Source organism: Zalophus californianus, chromosome 8 (genome assembly GCF_009762305.2).
Source record: "Zalophus californianus isolate mZalCal1 chromosome 8, mZalCal1.pri.v2, whole genome shotgun sequence".
Taxonomy (NCBI): Eukaryota; Metazoa; Chordata; class Mammalia; order Carnivora; family Otariidae; genus Zalophus; species Zalophus californianus.
The window spans coordinates 51,807,542-51,819,663 of record NC_045602.1 but is presented as its reverse complement, the minus strand read 5'-3'; the positions used below and the strand labels follow the sequence as shown (position 1 = coordinate 51,819,663).

At 57.5% G+C, this 12,122-nt stretch overlaps 1 protein-coding gene across 18 annotated transcripts in view; it reads left to right on the top strand.

Moving 5' to 3' along the window:
* DYSF (dysferlin) overlaps window positions 1-12,122 on the top strand; it is a 206,020-nt gene that overhangs the window by 125,405 nt on the left and 68,493 nt on the right. For all 18 annotated transcript variants that reach the window (XM_027621360.2, XM_027621378.2, XM_027621374.2 and 15 more), the window contains 4 exons: window positions 1,608-1,789; window positions 4,684-4,824; window positions 5,674-5,703; window positions 7,098-7,127. In XM_027621360.2, coding sequence (XP_027477161.2) covers window positions 1,608-1,789; window positions 4,684-4,824; window positions 5,674-5,703; window positions 7,098-7,127 — 383 coding nt within the window. The remainder of the gene's footprint in view (window positions 1-1,607; window positions 1,790-4,683; window positions 4,825-5,673; window positions 5,704-7,097; window positions 7,128-12,122) is intronic.

Sequence of the window (12,122 nt, the reverse complement as noted above, 5' to 3'; positions counted from 1 at the left end):
TAGGGTCACTCTCCGTCACCTCCTGTACAATGGCCATAGTGTGCTATTTGGTCTCCTTTAGGCCAAAGAACCATCCCGCTCCCCTCCCTTTGTGAGGAAGTGCTGTCTCCCCATCCCAGTCCCAGGATTACAGTTGGACATCCTAGCACCGGACCTCTAGCGCTGAGGGTCTAGGGTCTAGGGTCCAATGGGGGTTAGGGCACAGCTGGGGCTAAACTGAGAGGCTTGAGGAGGCAGGGTGCTGCAGGCTGGAGCGGAGGCCAAAGGTGGAGGGCATGTGTGAGGGCAGTTGGGCTCAGCCCTCCCAGACATCCAGCATCCAGCCGCCAGCTTCCTGCATCTCCGGACTTGCTTGTCCTTTAGCATCTGGCACTGTGAGTCTTACAAAATGGCAGCAAACTGGACCCTGCCCCCACTCTGATATCCTCTTGGCAAAGTTAGAAGAGCCCCTCCTCTAAGCCCTTTGCCCCTGTCCCAGATTACATGCACTCAGTTCCATAGGCCTTTCTCCTGCACTGGTTCCCCAAGTGTGGCCCTGGAGGACAGCTCCCGTGCCGTCTGGGAACTTGTTAGAAATGCAAATTCTCAGGCCCCACCCCAGACCTGATGAACACGTCTCTGGGGGTGGGGCCCCGCAGTCTGGGTAAGCCTTCCAGGTGATTCTGCTGCATGCTCACATTTGAGAGCCACGGCCCTCGAATCTCCTCTAGTGACACTAACTTCCCTTTGGGAGCAGGTGGGGGGAATGACTAGTGGGTGGGCTCCCCCCCTCCCCCCAGGCGTGGCTGGGGCAGGCAGGCTGCACAACGGTTTGGGGCAGCAGGGAGCTGTGGGGATCTTGGGGATCCTGTCACATGACCCACTGCTGAACAGTCTGGAGTCCGTGGGCTTCCCTCTGGTGCCCTCGACCATCCGAGCACCACCATTTCCACCAGAATCCCTGGAGAGGCCTCAGAACTGGTCCTGCTCCCTCCGGGCTGTTTGTTGTCCCTGTGGCTGCCGGTGTGGGCTTGCTGAAAGGCAGGCCCAGGCATCCCAGTCTGAGCGCACAGCACCTCTGCTGTACTCGCCCTTCCTCAAGGAAGATAGACCCCCCTCTCACATGCCACTGCGACTTAGTCACTCTTCAAAGCACTGATCACAATTGTAGTTTTATGGTTGCTTGTACGGACTAGGGTGTTGCTCCAATTGTATTCTCAGCCCCTAGCACCTAGCTCTTGGCCTGGCATGCAGAAAGCACTCAATTAATGCTTGCTGGGTGAATGAATGAACGCACCATCTGGGCACCCACTTCGTCTAGCAGGACCTGGCCCCCAGTGGCCAGCCCAGGAAGTAGCCCAGAGCCTGCTCTCCTGGGCCTCAGTTCTTTGGAGATCTTTGGATCTCTGGGCCCACTCTCCGGGGCCTCGGCTCCATTTCTCCACTGTGGCCCACCAGCTGGCCTTAGAGAGGGCTGGGGCTGGGTGGGAGGGGGGCACTGGGGAAACGGGCTCCAACCTGTAGATTGTTGCTCCAGAGCAGGAGCCACGGCTCTGCTCCAGCTCTGTGGCCCACATGACTCCTGAGCAGACAACTCTCATGGTCTCTGCTGTGTCCTGCCCCCCCAGACCCCTATGCCATAGTGTCCTTCCTGCACCAGAGCCAGAAGACGGTGGTGGTGAAGAACACTCTGAACCCCACCTGGGACCAGACGCTCATCTTCTATGAGATTGAGATCTTCGGGGAGCCAGCCAGCATCGCCGAGCATCCGCCCAGCATTGTGGTGGAGCTGTATGACCATGACACCTACGTGAGTCAGCCTGCCTTCCTCCCTCGGCCCCTGGCGGCCCATGCCCTCCAAGAGCCGGGGCGTGGCGGGTTGGGGGGAGCCCCACGGGGAGGGCCTGGCCTCTCCCCTGACCCCACAGGCTACGGAGCCTTTAAAACTATTCTAGAGCAATTAAAAAGGGATTGCTCACACATGTGCTGTGCTTGCGGCAGGGAGAGGGGATGGAGCTGTGGGTCAGGGTTTCTCTGCCTCTAACTTGCTTCTGAGACCCCAGGCCAGGAGCCCTCTCTCCCCATCTGAGAGCTGCATCAAATCCACAGTGATCGAGCGCTCATGTGCTGGGCGGAGTGGCTGGCACTTGGCATTCCCCGTGCAGATGGGAGCCGAAAAGGCCCCGCCGAGCAGAGACCCCTCTGGCTGCACAGGCAGGGCCCTCGTCCAGAGCTGTCCAGCAGAACCTCCAGTCGTGCCAGCCAAGCTCCGTTGCTGTGCTGTTCAGAATGGGAGCCACCCACCACAGGTGGCCGTCGAGCAGCTGAAAAGTGGCTGGTGCAACCAAGAAACTCCATTTTCATTTTTAGTCTTTTTTTTTTAATGTTTTTTTTTTTATTTATTTATTCATGAGAGTCAGAGAGAGAGAGAGACAGAGGCAGAGGTAGAAGCAGGCTCCCCGCCTAGGGGGGAGCCCGATGCGGGACTCGATCCCAGGACCCTGGGATCATGACCTGAGCCGAAGGCAGACGCTTAACCATCTGAGCCACCCAGGTGCCCCATTTTTAGTCTTGATTAATTAAATTTTATATGTGAATGGCCTCAGGTACTGGACAGCACAGCTCTAGAAGATGGCCAGGAGGGAGAGATAGCCCGGGGCTGGCACTTGGGGGAAGACTGTGGGGAAGACCCAGGCCCTGAAGGAAACATGATTGGGGTGTTAGGGCCAGGCAGAGGGGTGTTCCAGCACAGCATGGGGCAGGGGGAGACTGAGGAGAGCCGAGGGCAGGCTGGGAAGGAGGAGAAAGGGGTACAAGGCCAGGGGAGAAGGGGAGTAGGGGATCGAGCAACATTTTGAAAAGAAGAGAGAAGGGAGAGACTGGGTTGGCTGACAGATGTTTGGCAGAGCGGCCCGGCCTGGGTTGGGTGGGGTGGCAGTGGATAAAAGGGGAGGAGCAGGGTTTGGAAGATGTTTCCAGAAAGAGTTGCCATGGCTGGGTGGCAGGTGCTCTGGGAAGGTGTGGTAACTAGGGGGTAGGGCAAAGTGATGCTATTTAGGGTGTCCCACCAGGTGGAGGGGGCCAGCTGGCGGTGGGCAATGGCAGGCCTGAGCCGGAGAGGCCCACCTAAGAGCTCCTCCCTTGGCTCTGGGAGGGGTATGAGTACTTGCAGCAAGAGTCTATTTGGGACTGTCTGGGGAAGAGCACAGGGCCTGGCACATTTGGGGCAGGAAGAAGAGGGAGGCAGGAGGACTAGAATGTGCTGGGCCAGGGGACTAGGCAGGGGAGCAGGTGCAAGTGCTAATACTGGGGGTTGGGGGCAGGAGGCTGGCAAGCACACCGTCTTTCTTCCAGGAGCATCCCACCTCCTCTTTTGCAAGTGTTGCTCTGACCCTATCTCTCTCCAGCAGGCCAGGGTCTAAGAGGGATCCCAGAGGGAGAAGAGCCATGGCTTCTTCTGAGTTGTTGAGCTCCAGGGTCCTGGGGGAGAGCAGAGGCGGTGTGCATTGTTAACCTAGTCAGATGACTCTGTACCTATTGGCAAACACCCATTGCTTTGAGCTCCTCCTGCTGGCCTGGCTGCCCAGGCTCCCTTCCCCACCACCTCTCCATGACCCGCAACTAATGGGGCAACACCCGGGCCAGAGGGGCGTCCGGGACCTCTCCCAGCACCATTCTGCTGTCCACACTGAGTGGTTGATGCTGGACTCTCACCTGCTGTGTAGGCATTCATACAGGAGCTGCTGGCCACTGTGGAGTGGCCCTTGGGGACATCCCCAGCAGTGGCGTGACGCAGACACTGGTCCCTTCCAGTTCTGCCCAGGTCTCTCCAGATGAGGGCCTTGGGTAACGCACAGGGGCTTGGAAGGCCTGCAGCACCATCTGGCCGAGACCCCGGTCCTGCCGCTGCCCCCTTGGGGAAGCTAATCACAAGGCTGGAGTCGCAGGCCAGTGAGGTCACGGGGCCCATGCCAGAGGGCCACACTTGGGCAGGGCTGTGGGGGATGGCAGAGATGGGCAGAGGGCAGGGCGGCTGGGGGAAGTGGCCCATGTGAGGGCCAGGGACTGAGAGGGCAGCAGAGGCCAGCCGACCGGAGTAGGGGCTGTGTGGAGAGAATGAAGCAGGGCAGGAGAGGCCAGCGGGCGCCAGGGAGGGGACTTCCATGCCAGAGGAGATGTGGGCTCTATCCTCCAGGGAGTGGGAGCCATGGAAGGTGCCTGAGCAGAGGAATGATAAAATCAAAACATCATTTTAACAAGACTCATTGAATTTGATGAGTGATCACAGTTTCCCCAGCTAGAAAGTTGGGGGATTTAAAGGAGATGCAAAACCCTTGGAAACCTCAAACACCTCCTGTGCTGAGGGGGTTTAGGGAAATGCTAGGGGGCTATCACTGTGGTCTCAAAGAAGCTCAGAGCCTGATTAAATTCAATCAAGGTGAAGGCTAGTTAGACATACAGAGGGATTTTTGACCACGATGGGAATTCAAATCTAGCAATGGTGGTCGGAGGTCACTTGCATGTTGTCCCCACATTCTTCTAAGGGGGGGGTGCAGAGTGCAGCATTCTGCCCCAGGGGGCTGCCCTGACTCCTGAGTCCCTTTCTAGTTCAGATGGCCAGATATAGTTCTGGTGATTACTCTGAGGCCACCCGGAGCCCTGGACCAGGAGATGCTGACTCTTCTTTCTCCATGCCCGGTCTAGGGTGCAGATGAGTTTATGGGACGCTGCATATGTCAGCCCAGTCTGGAACGGATACCCCGGCTGGCCTGGTTCCCGCTGATTAGGGGCAGTCAGCCGGCAGGCGAGCTGCTGGCCTCTTTTGAGCTCATCCAGAGAGAGAAGGTGAGGCTGGTTCATATCCAGATCCAGGAGGCCTAGGCAGGGAGTACATCCATAGTGGGGGGAAAATGGGGGGCACAGGGAGGGGATGCCCCAGTGGAGGAGAGGGGACTGCAATATATCCTTCTTCCCTGACTGGGGGCCTGCAGTCAGTGGGGAACACTGAACAGCTACCCACTGTCAGGCCTCCTGCTGAGGGTTGGCTTTGCCCATCTTTTCTGAACCCCAAATCATAACACGCTCTCGCTATTAAGGAGAGTGTTGGAATCTGGACTGTGCTAGAATGCCTGAATCCTTCTGGTCATTGGCTATATTTTTCCCTGGGTCATAACTTGAAGTGGTTTCTGGAAGTCAGACCTCTGTGATCTGGTTTGGGGGCGCTTAAGTGTGGTAGGGGCATCTCCACGGACAGGTACAGGCAGGACCTCTGTTCTAGTCCTGCCTCTGCCATGGCCTAGCTGCGTGACCCAGGGCCAGCCACTTCCCTGCTCTGAAATAGGGCATTTGGGTTTACAGCCATCTCTCCAAACTTGCTCTTACTGTGGTGTGAACCTCCATAGGTAGGCCAGATAGAAATGGGGCTACTCCGGGTGAGGTGTCTGGAGTGGGGCATCACATACCACCAACTCGGCTTCCCTTTGCAGTCGCCCACCACCTCCAGTTTCCTCTGAAGAGTCCCTAGGCCTCCAGGGAATAGAGTCTGCAAACCCCTGCACTGTCTGATCACTGATGCATTCCATGAGTGTCATTTTATGGTGGGAAATGTGTTTGCCTGGCCAGGGCAGAAAGCAGGGATGCTGGGGCTTTGGGTGACAGGCACCTGACCGAAGCTCTCTTTTTTCTGCACCCTAGCCGGCCATTCACCATATTCCTGGTTTTGAGGTAAGTCTTTCTCTTACCTTTTCTTCTTTAACTGATTGCCGTCCTCCTGGCTTGCAGCACCCCCACCCTACCCCGGACTAGGAAGGGTGATCAGGCATACACCATCACCATCCTGCCTTCAAGCAGAGGAAGGACCATGGGGCAGAGTGAACAGGGGCTGGGGTCCCTGTGCAGCTCTGGCCTTTCCTGCCCTTCTTCCCTGAGAAGTCCAAGAATCACAGGCTCTCAGAATGAAATGACATCATGGCCGCCCAGACCAGCGTCCCTCAGCAGGGTGGCCTATTAGAATCCCTTGGGCAGCTTGAGAAATCACTAGTGCTCAGGCTGCACCACAGACCAAACAAAATACCACCTCTTTGGGGAGTGACCCAGGCCCTGGTGGCCTTCGATGCTGCCCCGGGGATTTTAAGGTGCAGCTGGGACTGAAAACTGCTGGCGTGTGGTAGGAAATGCTGCGTCTTGGGCCCCACTTCAAACCAAATGAAGCTCACCCTGAGGGCACCAGGCAGCCCCCCCCCCCCCGGGTATGCATGAGCCCTCCAGGGTCTCGGAGGCATGCTCAGTCCCCAAGTTCTTCTCCATTTCCTGGTTTCCACCGTGACCTGGTTTTCCTCCCTCTGCTAGTGGTGGGGACTTCATTCCCTGCTCCCTGTTCCCCTTTCTTCTCGTGGGGGTAGAAAATGCAGACCCTTTCCTGGCACCCCTGCTAATTTGATTCAGGAAGTACCCTTCTCCGTCAGGCTCAGCTGCAGCTTGAAGTGGTCATTCAGGCTGTGTTTGGATGCCTTCCCCCTTACGAGGCAGCCTGCACAATTTCCAGAGGCCCTCCTTTGCTCCCGGCCCCCCACTCCACCCTCTGCTTCTCCCCCGCTCCCAGCCCTGGCTTGTCTCCCCCTCTCTCTCCTGTCCAGTCCAAGCTCCTGCTCTCGGGCCTGCCAGCCTCTGGGGATCCGGGTTGTTTCTCCTTGCCCTTCCCGGGTCCATGTGCTCCAGCAGAAACAGCAGCTTGGGCGGGGGTGGGGGTTCAGGCCTGGCTGCTTCCTGGGGCTGCTGTGCAGGGTCTAGGACCCTTCCCACCACCTGTCACTTCCCTTTCTCCCGTCCCCTCCAGAGACGCCTGGGCTCTAGGTTTATGCTTTGGCCTCTCCCACCAGCCTCCGCATCGACACCCCATCATACGTTCCTTCTCAGGAGCCATGTGGAAGGCCTGGCTGGAAGCACCTCGCCCTGACCCTTGATGGGAGGCGGTTTCTGTTGGCTTCTCTGAGGGTGACATTTGGTGTGCTGATCTCTGCCCCAGCCTAGTGCTCCTTGTCACTAATGCTAAACTTTTACCCCCCCCCCCCCGCCCCCGCCGATCTCCTGGACATGGAACATCCCATGGTGCGCCCTAGGTGCAGGATACATCGGGAATCCTGGACGAGGTGAGCTGAACCCTTGTAGCTGTGACCTGTGGCTGGGGATGCGTGGGCAGGGACAGAGGGAAGGAGAAGGCCCGCCTCTGGGCAAGTGCCCCAGAGCCATCTGGATTCCTGGTGCCCCAATGGGCATCTGCCATTTAGGGACCTGACTGGATTTCATTCCCCACACTCTGTGCAGACCCAGGGCTGCCTGGGGTATATCCTGGCGTGATTCTGGCCCCAGACGGCTTGCTGCCCTGTTGGAGGCTGGATTCACCCAGACCTCCTGGCAGAAATAGAGCCTCGTCTGGCTGAGTACCAGGTGGTGTGTTTTCAAGAATAAAATGTTCTTAAGGGGCCAGAGTAGTCAAGGAAGGCTTTCTGGTGAAGGTAGCATTAGCCAGACACTGTTGTAGGAATATGGGGAACGTGCCTTTGGCTGAGGGGGCCAAGCACCAGTTTAGGGCCTGGCTGCTTTAGGGGCCGGTGGGGTTGGGGATTCCTAGGTTCTGGAAGAAGATTAGGGTTTGCTTCCAGAGGAAGTAAGGCTATATCCTTTGCCATGAGGGATGAGGAGCACGTTCCCCTATGGCCTTCTGCACATCTCTGAGCAGGTCCTCAGAAGGGAGCAGGGGCTGAGGCCTGGGCAGGGAGACAGGAAGGAGAACCCTGGTCAGATGGGTTGGGAAAAGGGCAGCCACTTCCTGCCATCAGGGAATCCCCAGGCTGGGAGTGGACACCATTTGACATTTTCAGTGCAATTTGGACTTGAAGTGCAGGGTCAGGATGTGGGATCCGCAGGCCCCGCGCCCCTTACCTCACTTCCTTTTGCTCCCAGACCGAGGTGGGGTCCGCCAAGTGAGCTGGCCATAATTGCGCCTGACAGGCAGCCTCCTGCTTCTGGCCACAGTTGCGAAAGACTGCCGATTTGGAAAGGGGAGCAGAGTCCTGTCCAGGGAAGCAGCGCGGAGCCCTTTCTCTTGATTGAGAGCACTTTGTGGCCAAAACCCACAGCCTGCTCTGAAGAAGACCCAGCCTAGGGATGAGTTATTAAAAAAAGTTAAAGTCCTTAATAACTGGATTTGTAATATGTAGCAGTGAAGGTTCAGATTCCGAGAGCAGGGATCTGGCTGTGGTCTCATTGTCAGGAAGCAAATCAAAATTTGCCGCTTTGGGGCCAGACCCCGTAGAGGGCCAAGTGTCCTGCTGCAGAGCCAGCCAAGCCACAAACTGAGGTGGGGTATGGGTCTGCAGGGCCAGAGGAGAGCACTTCTTGGGGGTCTGCTGGGCACGGGGCGGGGCTGAGTCAGCAGGTTCAAAGCGTCCGAGGCCCAGCAGGAATGAATGGAGTAACAGCCGGTCTAGGGAATGACCCCAGAAGATGATCTTGTGGACCCCTTCATTCTCAGGGGCCCCGAACCCAGACCTGGGGCTCCATGGCTGGGCCACTTTCCGTGTACTTGAAGGCTAAGCCTCATGCCGAGGCCGGGGTCCTATGTCGTTTCCAGAATCCCCAGGGACAGGTCAGTCCAGCTGCCCTGTGGGGCCTGCAGGAAGCCCGAGGCCTTAGCAGGAGTCTTCCGTCTTTGCTGTGGCCAAGCTCCTGCCTCGTATCTCCCCCCGCCCCCGCTTGGCCCCCCTCCAGGCTCCCAGCCCGGTTCCTGTGAAGAGTGCACAAGCTCTCCCTGAGGGCTGTGAGAAGGCACGCTGGCAGCTTCGATTCTGGGCCGCTGGCCACGGGAGCCTTCAAAAGTCTGGGAGCAGACAGGGCAGATGGGTTTGTTAGGAAGCTGTGTGGCCGCTGGCGGGTGTGGGTGGGAGTGCTAGGGGCAGGTAAGAGGCTTCTGTGACTCTGCAGGATGGTTTAGGGGTGGCCTTTCTGGTGGGGAGTGCCTCTGGCCAGTGTATCCCATGCCTGTGTGGGAGACAGAGTGTCCGGGAATAACATCTGCCCGTGCTGTGCTGATGGCTCCCAGAGCGGATGGAGGACCGTGGGGATGGCTTCCCGGAAGAGGTGACACTGAGCTAGCATCTGAAGGCGGGAATGGCAGAAGGGGCTGCGGGGGGGGGGGGGGCACTAGGTGGCAGTGTCTTGGGCTGGGACCAGTTTGTTGGGTGACATGATTTCCCCTCCCCCCAGGCTTTATGCCCGTCTGGGCAGTCCTCTCTGGGAGCTCCGGTGGGGGGAATCGGGACTCTTGCCTTGTGTCTTTGAGGCTTTGGTGACGTCTGGGAGACCTGGGTCCTTTCCGAGAGCATGGATGAGGGGAGGACTTCCTTCCCCAGCTGCCCAGCCTGTCTTTCTGTCAGGGTAGAGGAAGAATCTCCCCCCTTCCTGAGCCTTGTTCTCCTTCTCCTCTTCCGCTCTCCCTTCCTGTTTCCCTCTTCCTCGGTTTGCTTCTTGGCCTCCGGCTCCTTCTCTCCCTCCTTCTCCCCGCCTCTTCTGAGCCCTCCGTCTCGTTTCTTTTCCTTTTTGTCTGGAGAACAAAGGCGGTCCGTGCTGCCAAGGGGAAGGAGTTCAAAGAAATTGCAATTTTAGATTTCCTGAGAAACTGGAGAGTGTGCACATGCACGTGTGAGTGTGTGCGAGTGTGCACACGCGCAAGAACACACACACATGCGTGCACACGCACACACCCACACACCCACACCCACACCCACAAGGGCAGCAGAAGGAGCAATGGCTGTTTCCTTAACAACTGGGGGCCCCTGAAGATGTGGAGCATGTGCAGAAGGAGATCCCACCTGGGGACCTGGGGACGCTGTAGGCAGGAGCTGGGGCTTGCAGACCTGACCATTGAAGGGGGCGTGGTTCGGGGCATTACCCTCGGTTCTGCTGCTTCTGTCTTGCTGCAGGGCAGGCAGGGGTTGCCCTGGCGGAAGGGACTGCAGCTCCACGGCTGTTTTTGCGGAGGGCTCAGGGGGCCAACCAGATGTCACTCTATCCCCTTCCAAATCCAGGGTATGGCTCTTAGTCTGAGGTGTACACAAGGTACTCTCCCGCACCCCCAGATCCACTAGAAGGAAAATTTTGGTGTTTTGCAATCAGGAAAATAAACCCAGTGGTCCCCCCATCCCCCTTTCCCTCCCCCAAGGCCTTAATTTAAAACACTGTTTTTCCTGGGAAGTGTAATTAGAGCAACATGTTGTTCCTAACGAGCTGGGTGGGGCAGGCAGACAATGGAGCCCTCCCAGCACGCCTGGCTGCCCCCGCCTGCAGCTCCTCGAGGAGCCAGGATCTGAAGGTCCAGAGGGTCCTCTGATTGTACCCTGCTGGGGGAGGTGGGGGTCTGTGGGGCTACTGGTAACAGGACTACTTAGGTGGCTGGGGGAGCTCAACCCTTCCCCCAGCCCTGCCCTGGGAATGAACATCTGTCTGGTGTGGTGGCCCTGGGACCTAGGGGAGGAAGTCTCCCTCATGGCTTGTCCTCGGCTCTCTGTACTGAGCTGGCCTGCTGGACAGATAAGACTGAAGGGGGCATAAGGGTAGATTTCTCTCTGCTGGGGGAGAGAGCCTCATCTATCCTTGGGCCCCTTGTCCTCTTGATTGGAGGCAGTTCAGTAAACGCCCTGCCCACCTGTAGGACCCATCAGTGGAGCAGCCCCACGTCTGCCTTGCACTCAGGGTGGGTGGGGAGGGCGAGCAAGGGAGGCATCGGTCAAGCGTGGCTTCATCTAATTAGACTTATATTGTATGGCTGCCTTTGAGGTCTGTGGTCCTCAGAGTCCTCGCCTCACATAGGACAGTGAATTAGGATGTCCTGGTGACACTTCAGGTCTATACCTCCCCCCTGCCTGGCAGTGCTGATAGGCTGCAGCCCACCCCCACCAAGAATCACTGGCCTGGAAGGGGGTGTTGAGCCCCTCAGGTTGGCTGGACCAGAAGTTGAGCAGCTCAGGAGCCGGCCATCTGGCCAGGGCCATAGTACTCTCCCAGTGAGGTGTCCGAGACCAGTCAGGCCCTTGGGAAACGGGGCCACAGGGTCACTTAGAGGTCAAAGAAACCAGAGAATAGGGCAGTAAGAAGTTTCTGGGGTGGTTGGGAGATTTTCTGGAAGATGGAGAGCTTGAAGGAGGCACTGAGAGATGTGTTAGATTCCGGAAGGTGTACGGGAGGACCATTCAGACCGAGGGAGCAATGAGCAGGCATGGAGCAGGCTGGCACAGACAGGAGTGCTGGGAAGGAGGGGAGGGGACGCTGGCGTCGGTTCTTCATTCAACCATCCACCCACCCATTCATCCCATCACCATCTCTCCCTCCCCTCGATTACCCATTCATCATCCTGTAGTTATTGGACAGAGATTTTAGCTATGGTCCCTGCCTACAGAGTTGCTGGTTTAACACGCACAGAGGGTACGGGGTGGCGTGTCCTTCAGTGGGAGTGAGTCCACTTGCTGTAGAAGCCAGGGGGGTGCTTAGCTTAAGCTCAAGACCCCAGGGAAGATTTTAATGGAGATCTGAAGTCTGAGTGGGAGGTAGCCAGATGAAGTGGGCAGAAGAGGATTTCAGACAGAGGGACCAGCCACTCCAAGCCTCAAAGGTAAAGAGAGGGTGCTGCCTCCTGCAACCTGCTAGTGTTCAGAAGGGCCAGTGTTGAGCGCGTGTGGGGAGGTGGCTCATTACTTATCTGGGACCCCGGAAGGGAGGGTTATCTAGTGAGAGGCAAGACCAGAGAAGTCAGAAGGAACTAGAAGATGAGGGGCCTTGGAGGCCATGTTAAGGAGTTTGGACTTCATCCTGAGTGGCTGTGGAATGTTTGATGGGTTTTAAACAGAATGACATTCTAGAAAGTTCCCCCTTGGCTGCAGAATACAGCATGCATTGGCTCTTGGGAAGGGATTTGCAAAACCAGATGCAAGGAGACCACTTAGGGGGATGCTGGTGAATCCAGGTGAGAGAGGGTGAGGGCGTGAACCGAGGGAAGGAGACAGGTGGATGGGCATGCGAGAAGTTTAGGAGACAGAATCATGAAGGCCAGGTGGTCCACTGGACACGGTGATGAGGGGGAGGAGAGCCAG